This window comes from Triticum aestivum, chromosome 4D (genome assembly GCF_018294505.1).
Source record: "Triticum aestivum cultivar Chinese Spring chromosome 4D, IWGSC CS RefSeq v2.1, whole genome shotgun sequence".
NCBI classification, from domain to species: domain Eukaryota; kingdom Viridiplantae; phylum Streptophyta; class Magnoliopsida; order Poales; family Poaceae; genus Triticum; species Triticum aestivum.
The window spans coordinates 109,629,345-109,648,734 of NC_057805.1; the positions used below are offsets into that span (position 1 = coordinate 109,629,345).

Sequence of the window (19,390 nt, forward strand, 5' to 3'; positions counted from 1 at the left end):
CCTCTACATCATGTCATCTTACTTAAAGCGTTACTCTGTTCTTTTGGACTTAATACTCTATATGCATGCTGGGTAGCGGTCAATGTGTGGAGTAATAGTAGTAGATGCAGGCAGGAGTCGGTCTACTTGTCGCGGACGTGATGCCTATATACATGACCATACCTAGATATTCTCATAAGTATGCTCAATTCTATCAATTGCTCAACAGTAATTTGTTCACCCACCATAATACTTATGCTCTTGAGAGAAGCCACTAGTGAAACCTATGGCCCCCAGGTCTATTTTCCCATCATATTAATCTCCCGACAACAAGCTATTTCTAGCACCGTTTATTTTGCAATCTTTACTTTTAATCTTTATCATAAAAATACCAAAAATATTATCTTATCATATCTATCAGATCTCACTTTCGTAAGTGACCGTGAAGGGATTGACAACCCCTTTATTGCGTTGGTTGCGAGGTTTTTATTTGTTTGTGTAGGTGTGAGGGATTTGAGTGTGGTCTCCTACTGAATTGATACCTTGGTTCTCAAAAACTGAGGGAAATACTTACGCTACTTTACTACATCACCCTTTCATCTTTAAGGGAAAACCAACGCAGTGCTCAAGAGGTAGCACCTCTTGTGGTAGATCTTAATCGACAAAGTATCACAGTTGCATCGAATTGCCAAGAAGTTGTTAGCGATATCAATAGGGGGAGGGAAGGCCCCCATGCTGCCATAGTGCATGAAATAATAGGGCGTAAGAATAGTTTTCAGCTGTGTACTTTCATTCATGAGTAGAAACTATAATTATGAGGCTCATAAACTTGCCAAGTTCTCTTGTAACCTAGAAGTAGGTAGACATGTGTGGTTGGGGAATTCTCATGACCCACCAGTTGTATCTAGGAATGTTGCTATGGAATAATAAAGCTTGGTGAGTTTTTCTCAAAAAAAAAACCTTTAAAGAGGTAAACAACACCGGCAAAACTAAAAACATCACATAGAAAAAATTCCCATAAACACAAGTTTGTGTGAGCGATTGAACCGAGAACCTCTTGCTACTGACGAACGTCGCTAGCCACCATCATTACTAACATCTTTTGAAAATCCCTGAACAATTTTTGAATTCAGGAACACATTTTGAAAACATGATTTTTTTGTGAACAGTTTGTAAAGTGAAATTCCCGAACATTTTCAGATTTTGTGAACAAAAATTCAAAGGCGAACATTTTTTGTAGTTCCCTGAACAATTTTTTAATTCACGAACACATTTTGAAAACATGATATTTTTTGAAAAAATTGTAAAGTGAAATTCCCAAACATTTTTAAAATTTGTGAACAAAAATTCAAAGGCGATCTTTTTTTGAAATCCCCTGAACAATTTTTGAATTCACGAACACATTTTGGAAACATGATTTTTTTGTGTGGACAATTTGGAAAGTGAAATTCCCTAACATTTTTTAAATTTTTGAACAAAAATTGAAAGTCAAACATTTTTTGAAATTCCCGGAATTTATCTTGAATTTGCGAACAAATTTTGAAAACATGTGCATTTTTTAATTTGTGAACAAATTTTGAAAGTGGGAACATCTTTTGAAATTCCCGAACATTATCTGAATTTGTGAACAAAAAATAAAATGCGAACATTCTAAACTTTTGAACATTTTTGGTAAAGTAGCGAACAATTTTCAAAATTCTAATTCGGTTAGAATTTTGAACAAAATTTGGAAACGGGAACATTATAGAAAAAAAGAACAAAAAAATATTAACATGAAGCCTTTTTAAATCTCTGAGCGTTTGTTGAAAAATAAAAATGAATTCGAAAAAGGAAAGAAAAGAGAAAAAGAAACAAAGAAAAAAACAAAAAACAAAAAAGGAGAGAAAGGAAAAAAAGAAATAGGAAAAATTGAAATTGAAAAAGACATAAACCGGTTCAGGAACCTTCCCTTACCTTCTAGAAGGTTCGGAAAACCAGGAAAACCACGACTGGAACGTCTTACAATGTTCCCAAAACCGTACGATACTGTAGCGTGTTCTTTACTGATAATTGGGCCGGCCCATGTCAGTCGTGCGTCGCTAGCCTTGTGCCAACCTACGACAATCTGCGGCAGATAGGATTTCCCCTATCAAGCGCGTTTATAGCCTTTCGATATACTCTTCCCGTTCCTCGTATACTCCCTCCATTTACTTATACAGGGTTATTATAAAATATACATTTTGTATCTATATAAGACCACCAACAATAATCGAGATAAAATTAATGATATTTTCTCGTACTAGCAACCTATTTAATACTCGCATGCATGCAATCATAATGACAGTCAGCAGTTTTCTTCACTCAGTTTCCTTGCATGCATGCCGTGTATTAATGATCTCAGTAAACGAAAAGAAAAATTAACTTGCAAAGCTAGACATTAAATTTTACATTAATATCTGTAATATAAGTTTGTGGCCTTGTATATAAAAAATGAAAGGAGTATATGATGTGCATAATCATAGTTCTTCTTGCCGTCTCACCTTCGACCTCCCTTCGTTCTACAGCTCGCCTGTTGTCCTTCTATCCTGTAATGTCATCGGTGTTGTAGCCAGCTTACTTAGTTTTGCTTGTTTTAGGGGCTCCTTGGGTTGGGATTTCTATGTCGGAACTGCTCACAGGGTGTGCACCATGGTCCATGGGCAACAATGGTTTCTGGATTTTGACGGTGGAGAATTGGTTCCGGTGCGGCTGTCGGGGATAGAGCAAAGTCATGTGTCCCTTGCGGCCACAGTTTGGAGCATGACGATGCCTCAAAGCCTATCACAGTCTCACATCTGGTACTTGTACTTTCACCTTTGTACTATAGAGATAATGAATTTGAAGATCGGATCGGAATTTGAAGAATTTGAAGAATTTGGATCGGATCGGATCGGATCGGATCGGAGTTTGAAGATGTTGTGCATGAATGCCATGGCCACTGACAGTGCTGTGTATGGGTGTTTCATTGGCAGAAAGTGTCCATACTTCGAGAACTTGTCCACGATGACCAGAATCACATCGTATCCTCCAAATTTCGGCAGCCCTTCGATGAAGTCAAGTGAGATCACTTCCCATGGTCGTTTTGGTATTGGTAATGGCTGTAGCAGTCCAGCTGGCGAGATCCTTTCGGTCTTGGCTTTCTGACATGTCTCACACTGTCGCACAAATTGCTTGACCATGTCCTTTTGAATTTCTGGTTCTGTTCCGAGCCATATGCGCCCTTGGTATTTGATCACCCCATCTTGTAAAGCGAAGTCTTTCTCGCTTTGTAGATCTAGCGCCAATCTTGCCATGAGCTGTCGTGTACTGTCATCTTGCTAATAGCTGGTCACAATTGTCTCCAGCCACGCTGGTCGAGCCACTGCGATTGCTGCTAGTTCCTGATGCTCGGTTGGTTCTTTTCGCGAAAGTGCATCTGCCGCTCTGTTCGTTGTTCCTGCTTGTACTGGATCCTGAACTGGAGCCCCACCATCTTTGTGAATGCCCTTTACTGTATTGGTGTGTTGAGACGCTAGTCGGTGAGGTTCAGGAGGCTTTTTTGGTCGGTACGGATAATAAACTCTGAGTGTTGCAAGTATGGACGCCAGTGGTCCACTGCCAATAGGAGTGTGAGGCATTCTTTTTCATATGCTGACAGACCCAGGTTCCTGGGGGCTAAGCTTCTGCTGAGGTATGCCACCGGATGCCCCCCTTGCATGAGCACCGCTCCAATTCCAGTTCCACTTGCGCCCGTCTCAACTACGAACGGCTTCGAGAAGTCTGGCAGCGCCAGCACTGGTGCTGAGATCAGCGCTTTCTTCAGTGCTTGGAACGCCTCCTGGGCTGTGGGCGTCCACACGAACAGTGTGTTTTTCTTGAGCAGATCATTCAACGGCTTGCTAATGATGCCAAAGTTGCGCACAAACTTGCGGTAATATCCTGCTAATCCCAAGAAACTTCTTAACTGTTTGACTGTTGCCGGTTGTTCCCACTCCTTCACTGTCTGAATGTGTTCTGTAAGTGTTGACACGCCCTTGTCGCTGATGTGGTGGCCCAAATAGTTGATGTGTTGTTGAGCGAATGAACATTTGGATCTCTTTGCCACCAGTTCATACTCTCGAAGGCGTTGTAGTACTTGCCGCAGCAACTGCAGATGTTCTTGATATGTGGCTGTATGCACCAGGATGTCGTCCATGAAGGCAAGTACTCCTTTCCGCGCCAATGTTCCCAGTACAATGGTCACAGTAGTTTGAAATGTGTTAAGTGCAAATGTCAATCCATAGGGCATCACTCGAAACTGAAAGTGCCCCACATGAGTTCTGAAGGTTGTTTTCTCCTTGTCTTATTCGGCCAGTCTAATATGATGGTACCCTGCCCGCAGGTCCAGCTTCGAGAACCACTTGGAGCCTGCCAATTCATCAAGCAGTTCGTCTATAATTGGCAACGAGCAGTTTCCTTTGATAGTGATTGCATTCAAGTGCCTGAAGTCCACACAGAAGCGCCATGTCTGGTCTTTTTTCTTCACGAGCAGAACTGGGGACGAGAAGGGACTTACACTGGGTATGATCAGCCCTTGTTGTAGCATTTCTTTGATCTGTGCTTCTATCTCATTTTTCTGCTCTGGTGTATATCTGTAGGGCCGAATGCTGACTGGTTTTGCACCTAGTAACATAGGATTCCGATGGTCCCAACTCCGATGTTGTGGCAGCGTCTTGGGTTCTGCAAATACTAATTGAAATTCTTCTAGTAGTGCAGCAATCTCTGGAAGCTCTTGCGTGTCTTGTGCTGCTGAGGAGATGCTGCACAGAACTACCACGTGGGCTATAGCATTTTGGTCCTCCCACTCCATCAGTTGTTGTGCAGAAACTTGGGGCACGGCTGTCACCTTCGGTTGAACTCTTGTCAGCAAGATCCATTCGCATGCGTGTTGGAACTGCAGTGTTTTGTGCTCCCAGTCAACCCACATGGGTCCACATTGCTGCAACCAGTCCATGCCGGCGACCATATCATAGCATCCCAGAGATAGAACTCTCAGATCTGTCTGAAATGTATGCCCTTGTGTCGACCATGAGCAGTTTGGTATCATCCCTTTGCACTGGAGTATTCCACCGTCAGCTATCTTCACTGATGTGGTGGCCATTGGCTGAACTTGCTCCTGCAGGATCGCTGCTATGCCTTCGCTGACAAAACTATGCGAGCTCCCCGAATCCACCAGTATCAGCATCTCTTTGCATGCAACTGTCCCAACAAGGCGCACTGTATGCGGTGTCGTCTGCCCTGTGGTTGCTACCTTGGAAATTGACATCAGCACCTCCCCTTCTTGCTCTTCTACTTGTTGATTCAGATCCTCTGCTTGCAGTAATTCGAGCAGCTCTTCCACAATGTGAAGCTGCACAGTAGCGGCACATTGGTGCCCTTGGCCCCATCGTTCTCCGCACTTGAAGCAGAGACCGTGTGCGCGCCTGGAGTTGCGCAGTGCGGCAACGCGATCCTCGCCAGCTCGCCCGCGCTCAGGAGCGTTCGTGGCGTCGATGTCGCGTCTGCCGTCAGCCGCGACTGGTGAACCCGGAAGTGGGTTCTGGGGCGCTGGTGCTCCCATTGCCAGCAGTGGTCTTGGGGCCGCTCGCGGTTGTGGCACATCTTGCCGCCTGTACTCTCGCCGCGGTAAGGTGTCCATCAGCTCCTCCTGCATCGAAGCCAAAGAAAACGCAGAGTCCAGGTCCTTGGGTTGATGTAACATTACACCCACTCGAATTTCATGTTTTAATCCTTCTAGAAACTGAGTGGTAAAGAAAACTGGATCAAAAGCTGGATTATGGGCTAAGAGGTGGTGCATGATTTCCTCAAACTGAGACATGTATGCTTGTACAGTGCCTGTCTGACGAAGAGTTCTGAACTGACGCAGGTGTGCCTGATACTGCTCACGGCCAAATTTGCCGCACAGAGCTGCACACAGCCCTTCCCATGACATCGACTCACTCTGCGCCTCATGTAGCTGCAGCCATCGCGTTGCGTTCCTCGTGAAATGGAGAGTAGCCACGCGCACCCACAACTCGGAGGCTATACCATACACACTGAAGTATTTCTCACATCGGGTTTTCCAAAACTGGGGATTATTGCCATCAAAGGTGGGGAAATCCAACTTGGGCGGCGACCAACTAAGATGTGAATTGGGTGCTGCGCGTGGATCTAATTCACCCCGATGCGGAACTAGATGCAGATCAGAAGATGGGTTGGTGTTCACAGGCGTACCCTTGACCGGAGGCGGTATATGGGTGGTGACCACGCCATACGCCTGACCCCCTGTGTCATCGATCTTGCCGTGGCCTCTCGGCCCGTGGTGTTTGGAGTCGTCGTGGCTTGTAGAAGACGCCGGCCGCACCACCGTGTCGCTCTTCGGGATCGGATCCGTAGGCGCCACCAGTGCAGGGTGGAGCGTGATGCGCCCAACCTATCTGCGCAGATCAGCCACCTGCTTCTGGATGTGGGAGACGGCGGGGCGCCACAACTCCAAGGAGGTCTGGATCGCATCCATCCTCACCTCGGTGGCGATGCGCCCGTCCGTGACGGCCTTAGCGAGGGCCGCGAGCTGCTCCTCTATCGCCGCCACCTGCTGGGCTTGTTTCGTCTGGTAACGGGGCTTGGGGTAGGCGGTCTCCAGATCGATGGAGTACTGGACCTCTGATACCAGATTGTAACGGATCTCGTCGGAGTTTGCTTACAATCAGATCGGATCGTGGAAGAACTTGGAGACGAAGGTAGGAGGGTAGGTGGGGAAAGGGAGAGAGAGGGGGTGCCGTGGAGAGCAGCTCCAGTTATGTTTACAGTAATCCAGCCTACCTACTCACACACACTCACACGCCTTAAGTATTGGTGCCCGCTGGCGCTGTGCTGACTGGGTCGTCGCCCTCTGTTGATGGGCCTGCTTGACTCCCGGCCCCTTCTGTCATTGCCCTTGATGTAGAGGTGCTGACAGATCGTGTGAAGAACACCTGCTGAGATTCTTCTGAAGGGTGTTTACCTCTCCCTTTCAATGCCTTACCGAGCCTTGCTCACATGATCCCTCATCACTGTTTGAGTTTTTTATTTGCTTGACAAAATTTAATGTACTCCCTCAGTTCATTTTTATAAGACATTTTGGACAGCTGACATTGAATTGTTTTGGGCATTGTCTGAATTGTCTAGACGTGTTATAAAAGTGAACAGAGGGAGTAGTATTTTTTTAGAAACAAATTAAGGTAAGAATGTTTCTCTTCCACTGCTCGGACAGTTTGGTGTGTATTTTTAGTGACAGATATCAAATCTGGTATCAATGAATTGAAGACTCTACTCAAAAGTTTTGAGAGAAGAATTTTAAGACAACGTCAAACAAAGTTAAAAAAAACTTTCCAACTGAATGGGAAAATAAATTCCTCACCTTACAAACTCTCGAGTGCGAGTAAATATGTGGAGAGAAGGTTTTAGTTTGTACTGAAAAATTTGTAGACCATTCTTTTTGAGATTTCTACACTGACTTGAATTATTTTCATGGGATAACTTTATTTGTTCTCCCCCCTTGACTTTATGAATACTTTATTCATGTCTTGTGATTTCTGTACTCATGCTGACATAGTTACAACTCTGGAAGCTTATTTTGAGGAGCTTTTTTATGGTACCCTATACTGCTATAGATGGAAGTGAGTAGTATACAATCATCCACCGTTGATTTCGTGAGGGTAGTCTCGTAATGCTAGCCCATCAGGAATTGATCTCTTGCCCCGGTTGTGTTGTCGCCCCGTTCCCCGCCGCCCACCCGACGACTAGCCGGCTTCGCCGTCGTTGAACTCGTCGTCCCGGCTCGCCCTCGCCACTGCCCCTCGCCTGCGTGCTTGTCACTGCCCATAAAAAAAGTACAGATCGCAGCCTTTCCCACCTCCTCTGTCTTTGGGACATAGCTCCGGTGCTGTAAAGGCACCTGCCTTTGGATCTTTGACATGTGGGCCTCACCATGCACACAAAGACAGGTGCCTTAAGGCATTGAAGTGCAATCCTTGTCTTTGGTAGTGGTACCATGGTAGTTAATCACGCATCTTCTGGTTGATGAAGATGATGTATTTTTGGTTGATTGATGGAGTCCGTCGATTGATGGCTTCTAAAATACTATGTCTAATTTCCCGAGCTAGCCAGCGCCCAAAGGTCGCGAGGCGGCCCCGCTGAAGAAGAGGAGCTCGTCAAAATCAGATGATTGTGCCATACCGCCGAGCGTGGTCCACGAGCATGGCCGAGGAAGGGACGCAGACGAAGACGAGATGCAGCGGCGGACGCCAGCAGAGAGGAAGGGGAGGAGAGGAGGCCTCGTTGAAGAAGACGATGCGGGTGCACGGGGCGGTCAGCGGCATATCAGCATCAGTCCATGAGCATGGTCGGCAATATGGAGGCGACGAGGCGGCCGCTGAAATCCTAGCCGACAGGCGGGTGCTTACGGTCGAGCGGGATAAGTGAAGAGAATGGGTTGGTTCAGTTGTGAGGGCATGTACAATGGTTGATAAGACGGTCTTATCTTAAGTCTTGCATGTAATTTAGAGATGACAAATAAAATTGTCTAAATGGGTCATCTCTTAGCCTTATCTTCAATAACTAGCTATTCCTAAAAACATGGTGAGACATATTATGCTAAGAGATCATCTCTTGTCTTCTCTTAAGAGAAGACAAGCCTTTTCTTATGAGTTCTATTTCCTTCAACTCATCATTTATCCTACGTGGCACTCCTAAGATAGCACCATTGTACAAGCCCTGGGGCGGGCTGAATTTTCTCTCTTCCCAAATCACCCTCAAGCAAGTATACTACTGCATACCGCTGGCGATGGTACTGGCCCAGTTGAGCAGTATGGATCGATCGTCACCCTTAGATTTCGAGAATAGACAGCCCATATATATCACATGGTACAGTAAAAGAGCTCTTGAGGAGATATAAAGGATAGTTGTGATTTCTTTGATGTGGAACAAGACATCACCGAATCAAGCAACAAATATTAGAGAGCGGCACTGGGAATAATATTCTCTTCATGTTATTGACCCATACAAAATAGAAAATGCTTCTAATTACTACTAACTAAATAAACGTTAACGTCAACTATGGCAACATCCATGTACTCTTCCAGTCTTCCTGTCTTCCTTGACAGCTCCATTGGTGCTTGAAGAATTTTGTTTGAGATAGTGGCCAAGAAAACATGTTCCAAATTATTTCGACTGTGTACAACCAATGTAAGGTACCACTGCTTACTGAAGTCACAAACGATAAAACAAAATTGAGATTTAATAAACATTTCTTTACTTCTATATTATATTTTTGTATGTCTTATATCCTCTTTTTTTTGCGGGTTTATAAATCCTCTCATACATAGTCACACATACCAACGGGTGCGGCAACGTGCATTTTCATGATCTAGTATTCTCTTATTACTCCTTCCATCCCCAAATACATGTCATATAAACTGAGTCAAAAAGTCAATGCTTTCAATGTTTGACCAAGCGCATATATACAAAAATATAAAGATATACAATACCAAATCAATATCAATATATCTATCACTAGATATATATTCATAATGTATTTATTCAATATTATAATTGTTAACCATTTCATCTATATTTGGTCAAAAATATAAAGTATTGACTTTATTACTCGGTTTATACGCCATGCATTTGGGAACGGAGGTAGTAACTACTTTGGCTGGTCTTGTAGGAGAACAACCATGTAGGGCCTGGTGGTATATGGGAAGAACTTTGATTGTGGGATGTTCTAGTGCATTAGCGGAGCTACATGCAGCTTGAGGGGTGGGTTGGGGGGGGAGCATCGCCCCCTGCCCCTCCTAGTCGTAGTATGATCATTATAAAAACCTTTTTTTAGAGGCTTAGATCAAGGAAAAATGAACATAAATGTTATCGATTCCCATTTAACAAATATTATTTCTGACTTCCTTGCATTTTGTTTGATGTATTTTAGGTAGTGTGAGCTTTCATATCCTCTCGTAGGCAAATGTCAACTCATGTTTCGTTCTCCTAACCTTTCAACTCTTTCTTATCCAGTTTAGTAATAACCCTTCCTTTTTCACCTTTCAGAACATAGAAGATGGAAAGACCTACAATCTAGTGATGTATGTTAAATCAGCAGAATGTGCCGAATTGGCAGTTTCACTAGCTCAGATGGGTTGCAGAAGCTGGCTTCACTTACTGTAGTGTTAGTATCATTTTTCTCAATATTTGGTAATGACATGGACGACAATATTTCCATTGGCTTAAAGGCTTTTGTTTTTTTAGAGTTGTTGGCGCACTTCCGACTGGACAAAAGTGGAGCGAAAATTGACCGCTAAAGAAACAAACAGAATCTCAAGACTTCAGATAACATCTAACAAGAATGAAGTTGTACGGTTTGATCAAGTATCACTATTGCCTTCAAACACATCCAGAGGATAAAATTATACATTAATATTCTCCATACTGATAATGACAAGAACTAAAAGTAGGTAGAGATCCAAGGCTTTAGAATACTGAACTATACATCAATTGAAGAGCAAAACTACGAACACAAGCATTGTTGCCGGAAGCATGATGGGTTTCATGGGTCTAGACGTAAGTCATAATAATATTGACAAGCCAGAGAAAATGATTTTCCATGATATACATGATTAGAACTGTTAAGTAGATTAAGATCTCAGCTTGAGAATCTAATATATGATGATGCATATACACGGATATATACGGACACAGTTAGCTCTAACCAACTAACTAACCTGACTTGATTGTTCAACTTTCTCCTACAAACTCAGCATGTGCAAAGGTTGGGGGGCATTGCCCCCTGCCTCCCCCTAGCCATAGTGTAATCATTGAATAAACTTTTTTGTAGAGGTTAGATCAAGGGAAGATGAACGTAAGCATTATCAATTCCCGTTTAACAATTATTGTCATTGACTTCCTTGCATTTTGCTTGATGTATTTTAGGTGGTGTGAGCTTTCATATCGCCTCGCATGCAAATATCAATTGCATGTTTCCTTCTCCTAACCTTTCAACTCTTTCTTATCCAGTTTACTAATAACCCTTCCCTTTTCATCTTTCATAACGTAGAAGATGGAAAGACCTACAATCTTGTGATGTATGTTAAATCAACAGAAGGTGCCGAACTGACAGTTTCACTAGCAAGCTCTGATGTGTAGCGGAAGTTGGCTTCACTTACTGTAGTGTTAGTATAATTTTTCTAAATATTTGGTCATGACAAGGACGAACATATTTCCATTGGCTTAGCGGATTTGTTGTTTCAGAGTTGCAGGCACTTCTAACTGGGCAAAAGTGGAGCAAAAATTGGCCGCCAATGAAACAAAAAGAAACTCAAGACATTAGAAAACTTTTAACAAGAAGCGAGTTGTATGGTTTGATCAAGTATCACTATTTCCTTCAGAAACGTTCCGGGGATAAAATTATACATTAATATTCCTGGTATTGATATTGACAAGAGCTAAAAACAGGTAGAGATCCAAGGCTTTAGAATACTGAACTATACATCAGTTGAAGGGCAAAAATGTAAACACAAGCACTGTTGCGGGAAGCATGATGGGTTTCATGGGTCTAGACGTAAGTCATAATAATTGACAAGTCAAAGACAATGATTTGTCGTGTAATCCCCGAGGGGTTCTCCGTATATTTACGATGAGGAAGGAATACATGGTCATGACTGATACAATAGATTACAAGATCTCAACTATATGGACACGAACAGCTCTAACTTACTAACTAACCTGACTCGATTTTTTAACATTCCCCTGCAAACTCAGCATGTGCAAATGTTGAGGAGGTGGCATTGCCCCTGCCTCCCCCTAGCCATAGTATAATCATTGAAAATACTTTTTTGTAGAGGCTTAGACCATGGGAAGATGAACATCAATATTATCGATTCCGGTTTAACAATTATTATTTTGGCTTCCTTGCGTTTTGTTTGATATAGTTTAGGTAGTTTGAGCTTCAATATCCCCTCACAAGCAAATATCAACTGCATGTTTTGTTCTCCTAACCTTTCGACTCTTTATTATCTTGTTTAGTAATAACTCCTGCCTTTTCATTTTTCAGAACATAGAAGATGGAAAGACCTACAATCTAGTTATTTATGTTAATCAGCAGAAGTTGTAGAATTGAGCACTAGCAAGCTCTGATGGGTCGCAGAAGCTAGCTTTAGTTACTTGTATTGTTGGTATCATCTTTCTAAATATATTTTTCAGGTTGACGACAATATTTCCATTAGATTAAAGGATTTTGTTGTTTTAGAGTTGTTGGCAATTCCAACTGGACAAAAGTGGAGCAAAAATTGATTGCTAAAGGAACAAACTAAACTTCAAAACTTCGGATAGCATCTAAAAAGAAGGGATTTAATGGTTTGATCAAGAATCACTATTGCCTTCAGACACGCTCAGGGGATAAAATTATACATTAATATTCTTGATATTGATATTGACAAGAACTAAAAGAAGGTAGAAATCCAAGGCTATAGAATACTGAACTATACATCAATTGAAGAGCAAAACTATGAACACAAGCACTGACATAATGTAGAATATTTCACCTGGCATTAGGAAAAATATTTTGCTGCCAAAAGCATGATGGGTATCATGGGTCTAGACAGATGTCATAATAATATTGACAAGTCAGAGACAATGATTTGCCATGATAATCCTAGAGGGGATCTCAGTGTATTTATAGTAATGAAGCGATACTTGATCGCAACTGTTATAATGGATTACAAATGTAGGATCGAGGGTATATTGACGGGGTCCTTGACCAGGGGTGGCTAACGCCAAGGAGCCCAGCGTCATCAACCACAAGGAGGCCTACGGGCCCACGACGTAGCGCTAACCCCGAGGGGCCAAACGACCTTCTTGACACCCAAGACTAGAGGGCGGCGACGCCCCCAGATCGCATCCAACATGTAAACCCTAAGACCTCTCTTGTCTATAAAAAGGGAGGTCTAGGGTTCCTCTTGATCATCTTGTTAGGAATATGCAACTTGTATTCCCATGAGGCAAGTGACATGGTTAAGACCATATTTCAGAACAATTGGCTTCTTGGCCTCACGGTTTTCCCCTCAGCCTCAGCATGGGCCTTCTTTAGAAGCCCTCTTAGCCGCCTTGTCCTCAGGGCGGTACTTGAGAGGCATCTTAAATAGGTTTGTGGCTGCAACAAGCGATTCATATCAGAGATTTGTAACAAAGTTTTTGCAGAAACTAATATGAATTCAACTTAAACAGTCAACTACTTATTGGCTGATTTTCTTGCTGACCCTTTCCATGCTGTACCCATGACTTAACCAACCATCTAAGCAAGGAACTTCTTTATATTATTGGTCGCCGCCACCAAAATAACAACCAATGTTTTAACATGTCATTTATTTACCAAGCAAAACCACAACAGCTTAATCACCCAAGAGCAGGAGTGTAACATAGTTTTCAACTGGCAGTGATTTTCCCGCTACCGCAAGCCTCTGCCTGCAGCTTTAAACTGAACCAACAAGTTATCATGTCATTTATTTACAAAGTAATGCTTAGAAGACTAATTTCCCGAGGGCAAGAATCCAATATACTTTCAGAATGTGCAGTTTAGATTATCTTTTCTAGTACCAATTCTGAACATAGCACAACAGTTTAGCTCCTACTCCCTCCGTTCCGAATTACTTGTCGCACGTATGGATGTGTCTAGATGTATTTTAGTTCTAGATACATCCATTTCAGAGACGAGTAATTCGGAACGGAGGGAGTATTATTTAAGCTCACAGTATTTAAACCAAGAATTGCTCGCATGTCATGATTTATTTATTTATTGTAGTCGTAATCCCAATAGTACGCATTTAGGAATATCATAGTTAAAGCTAAAGAGGAATCGTCCTAGCATAATTTACATTTCAGAAGCTTACAGCAGTAATGCAAATACAGATGGTTGGGACATAATTTTGTAGCAAAACACATGTCAGAGATGCAATAGATTACATGTGAAGGCGCCCAGTTAAAATTATGTCTCAACCATATGAATCTCAACACCAAATAACAATTGGAATCTTGACTGATAGGTCGCTTCCCCCATTTGATTTTTGCCTGACATACAAACATAAAACTAACTAATTCATTCTTTATTTCCAAAGAAGAGGTGATATAACCAGGTACACATGAGATCAAACAATTCTCCTTCAGCAACACGTGAGATCTAACCAGGTACTAAAGAATCAGTACACGAGCTAATTGTCACTGAGCACTTGACTGGCTTTAGCAAGCTTGCTGTTTAATCCAAATATCATCTCTACATAATGTGGTTGTGGAAATACAATTATCATCTCACCTTCATCTTTTCCTCACCAGTAAAGGTCATTATTTGTTGAACCTGGCAAATGCTTTTTTTTCTTCTTCTAAATTTCAGGTCTGAACACCAAATCAGATTCGCCAATGTTAAAGAATCTGCAAGCAAATCATTATAGTTTTCACAGAAGCGACATGGAATTAATTACATGGAAAATTTGGATATGCAGCAGTAATTAAGTGAAGAAAGCGAACAATTTTTTTAACCAAATTCTTGCCACAATAGCACTCAGGAAACCAACCAGGCCGAGGGATCTATCAGAATATGAACCAACATGTTGTCACTCCATACCATACCATTGAAAAGCATCAATAAGGTGTGATTTGATTTGGACTTTTAGAAACAGTAGATTACCACCAAAAAGTACACAGACATACATATACAACATGAACATGGGTACACGACAAAAGTTAGGAGTTCAGCACATTACAAAGGTACAACACTACTAGAATATACTCGTACAAATGAACATGTGTTAAAAGTTTGAATTTGCAAGCAAGAGCCTGGGACATATTATGAGTGGGAACTGCCATCGGCATTGTTCTTCTTCTTATGGTGGAACATTCCTGTGATGCTGGGCAGCATGAAGCTCTTCCGCAATACAGCTTTGCTGTTCTTCTGATGACCGTTGCTCTTCTCATTGGCTTTTGCGGAAGAAGCCTTGTGAGATGGAGCGTCTGCCAGTGATGTCGCTCCCACCGGAGGCACGTAGGTCTCGGTGTTTTTGTTTTGTTCTTCCTTCTCTCGCCACCTCTTGAGCTCACTTTCGACCGCCTTGTTTGCTGCTTCCGCTGTCTCTGCCTTCTTTAGCGCCTCCTCTGTTGCCAGTTCCATGTCCTCCATCTCCTTGCGGGCAGCTTCCAGTTTCTTGATCGCCTCATTCTCGCTGGCTCTAACAGCGTCCACCTGGGCCATAGCAGCCGCGACCTTCATCTCTGCCAGCTTCTCCGTCTGCTCTACCTTTCGGCTTAGAGATTCAAACTCCTCCTTTGAGATCGTGATGTTTGCACCTGGCTCGGATATTGAGGCACGGACAGCACTTGCCTTTTCTGATAGTTGCTTGATCTGATCAAGAGCCCTTGTTTCAGCAGCTTTTGCTACTTCTGCTTCCTTCAAAGAGGACTGCAACTTTTGCTCTGCTTCCACTAATGAAGCACGTGCTGCTTCAGCTTCGTCTCTTAACTCGGCTGCACGCTTTTGCAGCACCTCAGCTTCCTGAAGAGCATTTTTTGACTCAGAAGACAACTGCTCGAGGGCCAACATCAGGTCATCAGAAGCTAGTGTTGCATCCGATTCTGTGGCTACTGCAGTCTCAAGATCAGATTTACACTTCTGGAGCTTAACATGGAGGTCCCCTACAATAGATTCAATTTCTGCATCCTTATGTTTCAGCTGACTGTGTTCCTCCTTTACAGCCTGTAACTCCAGCCTCAGCGATTCAACTAAACTGCTAAGAGAAGTTTGCTCTTGTGCAACTTTCTGCAACGTTTCTTTAGCATCATCCAACTCTGTGCTGACAGCAGAAACAGACTCCAAATCTCTATCTCTCGCATCTTCGATCTTCTTCTGCAAAGATGCAATCTCAGAATAAGTCTCATCGAGTTTCTCCTGGAGGCCCTTGAAAGCTACAGGATCAAAATCATTTCTCAAATTTGACAATTTTCTCTGAGCTTCTTCCAGAGATTCTTTACAAGTTCTCCTGGCAGCATCCTTCTCAGCAAGGATGTTTGCCTCCTCTTCACGTGCTTGCTCTGTGGCTGCCTTAGCATGCGTAAGTGACTCTTGAACCATTGCAATCTCGGTACGGAGTTGAGATGCCTTTTCCTTGTTTGATTCAGAAGACTGCACAGACTCTGCTTCCTGCTGGGCAGCAAGTAACTTAGCATCCAGTGAGGTTTCAAAATCCTTTCTCATTTTTCTAAGCTCCTGCTTTGCTGCATCAAGATCTGCCAAAGCAATAGCATACTGTTCCCTCGCATTGTCTAGCTCCTGCTTCAAAGGACCATCCTTTCCAACGGCTTCACTAGAGCTGCCACCTTCGAGCTCCTTTGTTCGAATATTTGCATTTTCTGTTGCCCGGATATTCAGTTCTTTTGACTTGTTGACTGCATCAAGCTTATTTGTTAGATCCACAACGCTTTTTTTAGCCCTCTCAAGCTCAGAGAGGGCCTGGAGTCTGGTAGTCTCAGCATTACTCAGTTGTTCCTTGTATTTATCCAACTCTTTCTGAGCCAAGTGCAGTTCTGTCTCCTTAGCCAACACCCTCTACCACAGACAAAATTTATATGTACAAAGGATCAGCATAATAATATGGTACCAAAATACAAGCTAAATCCAAGTGAACTAAAACTGATTGATCCTACAAGGGTTATGTACCATCATGTGTAATATACAAAGCAAGATACACGAGAACCCTCCTACAGTGGAGACGACTTCTCTGCTGGTGGAAGCACCATGGACTCCACCCTAACCGTCCTAAGCAGGGGAGGGGGGGCTGTAGTCGTTGATTATGCTCACAGCATGGGTGCAGGATCTGGAAGCAGCGCAACACTGCCGTCTAAAATGGGGAAAGGCCATTGCCTCGCTGCTTGACACCATCTGTGTGGAAGCATGTCTGTGGGTTAAAGCATGAGCGGTTGCCCTTCAGGTGTCACTGCCGGCTGTGATTAGCGCTAGGGACGTGTGCGTTGTGGTTGTACTTGGTCCACTCTTAGGCTTGCAAAAAACTTTTTCTTCTATCAAATGCATCGAGACCAAAATTCTCTACCAAGATACTAAACTTTGTGCTTTACTAAGATAAAGGGTGTGTCAATAGGACAAATAATTTTCAGGTACAACTAAAGATTTCATGGCACATCATGTCTAGTACAGAAGTTTCTCTTAAGACAAACTGTAACAGCTGCCAAAAATGTCCAAACGTACCACAGATATTAGTAATCAAAGACAGAAGACAGTTTCTACAAATACAATATTCTGATATACATGTAAAATCACTTTCCCTTGTGAGTGCTTTCTGAAACTGAACTACAGGCAATAATCTATAAACGTTTATGCAAATGTCAAATGAACATTGGAAGGGGACAAAAGAAAAGTATACGGTACGCTACAATCTGATGACTTCACTGTTGATACCGACTATGATCTACACATCTGATCACAGAAACCCCTATTTATGCTTAGGTTGGCAGTTCAAGCACTAATATAGCTTTTCATCAATGATATCCGCACTTGATTATTATTCTTAGATAGATGCAGTTGCACACAATGTATACAAAAAATTCTGCATGCAGGCCTATCATATAATTACATATTAAAGCCACAATTTTCTGCTAAAAAATAGTACCTCTGCTTGTGGGGCCTGTGCCTTTCTGGTGGCGGATCTTTCAGAGGAAAACCGAACCTCTCCAAACAAGCTTACTGCAGCTTTAACAGATTCAAAAGGAGCCCTTGTATCTATTTCTCCAGTCTTTTCTGAATCAGCGTGTGGTGTCCCCATAATCCCGTTGCCACAATACTGTATGCAGCCTGTGACAGAAAATAATTGCAGTTACATCAAGTCATATACAATAAAATGGATCGGTTTTACAAAGGGGTCCAGTAGATTCTCTGATGACCAACAAGAGAAATAACCTATGATCTAGCAGCTAAATACAGTGCTGATGATTAGTTTTACGATATTCAAGGGATTAAAAACCCTAAGTATGTTTATGAGGTTTCTGAATTTGTCAACAATCTCATTAGAAACAACCACAGCTTTCCTAAAAATAAACCACAGTACATTTATCCCTTTTTTCTTCGATCAACCCCATTGATCACACTCCCTGCACTAGCAATTTCATTACCAAAACACCATTGCTCCCTGATATGTAACTCTTATACAACAGCATGTGCCCTCTTAATCTCTTATTCCCTCTACTACACTGTCCCTGGCCCCCTCGTTCGCCTCCACTTGATATAATGCTCATTAAAACCATGAGCTGATAAATGTGATCCGGCTTTTTGCAATGCTGAATACCACCAAATAGTAAAGGGTTGCAGCAATAAGTTCAAAGCGATACTTTCGCCATCCATGACAGAGATTCTCTTCAGAAACTAAAATAGAGACCGGGTTCCTAAACTACAATGATGGTAAGAAGGAATCAGCAACAGAAATGTGGCCGTCGATTCCCCAGATAAAGTATTACCCAAATTATGAAAACAGAGAATCGGGCAAAAATGCGTATGCGGCCTGCACCTTGAGCTAGTACTCGAGAAATTTCTCGTGAACACTAAACCATACAACATACTAGGTATGTTCCTAAAAATTTCTCGCGAATCCAGCAAATTCACAAAAGTAATACGGTAATTTCCTCAACGACATCACTAGGTAATTGCAGGCTCGCCGCTACACAACAAACCAATCGTCGCGATCCAGCACGTAGCTGCCACAAAATTCACGGCCGTGTGTGTATTTCCGCCACGCCCACCACGTGACGACGATCGGGTGATGGGAGAAGAAGTATTCAAGCGAGAGGATTGGCCAATGCAGGAGGAAGGGTACCTGACGCGGCGGTGGCGGTCGGAGGAGCGGTCTGACCAAATTCGAAGAGGATGCGGTGCTGGAGGTCCTGCTGCGCCGAGGCCGAGGACGAGGAAGATGGTGCCGGCCGGCCCGAGAGCGAGGTGGCGGTGGCGCGGAGGGGGGAGAAGAGATCAGGTCGTCGTCGGAGGGGAGAGACGACGGGAGCGAGGGAATGGAGGAAAGGAGAAAGGTGGGTGGTGCGGTGGCGGGTTTCACGGGGCGTCCGCTCCTGTCTTGATATATTGCAAGGAAGCCCCTGCGGCGGCTGTGCTTTCCAAGGAAGCCCCTGCCCGGCGTGCAAACCACTCCCACGTAGACGCTCTCATGTTCAAATTGGCAGCGCAACATTTAAAGACACGTACGACAGCGACAAAACTGGAACATTAATTTGCAAAAAATCCCAAAAACTGCAGTCCATGTATTGGGTCTAACCGAGGACCTGCAACTGAATTTTTCGAAATTACGAATATTTTCTTCAAAAC

General features: G+C 43.1%; 1 protein-coding gene across 1 annotated transcript; it reads right to left on the bottom strand.

The window, feature by feature from the left end:
• Positions 1 to 14,669: 14,669 nt before the first annotated feature.
• Positions 14,670 to 19,145, bottom strand: LOC123096551 (WEB family protein At5g55860). The gene is made up of 3 exons (XM_044518314.1): positions 18,888 to 19,145; positions 17,691 to 17,872; positions 14,670 to 16,612 (listed from the first exon to the last, which is right to left on the bottom strand). Exons 2-3 carry the CDS (start codon positions 17,841 to 17,843, stop codon positions 14,861 to 14,863), a joined length of 1,905 nt encoding a protein of 634 aa, XP_044374249.1. The 5' UTR covers positions 17,844 to 17,872; positions 18,888 to 19,145; the 3' UTR covers positions 14,670 to 14,860.
• Between the last annotated feature and the right edge of the window lie 245 nt (positions 19,146 to 19,390).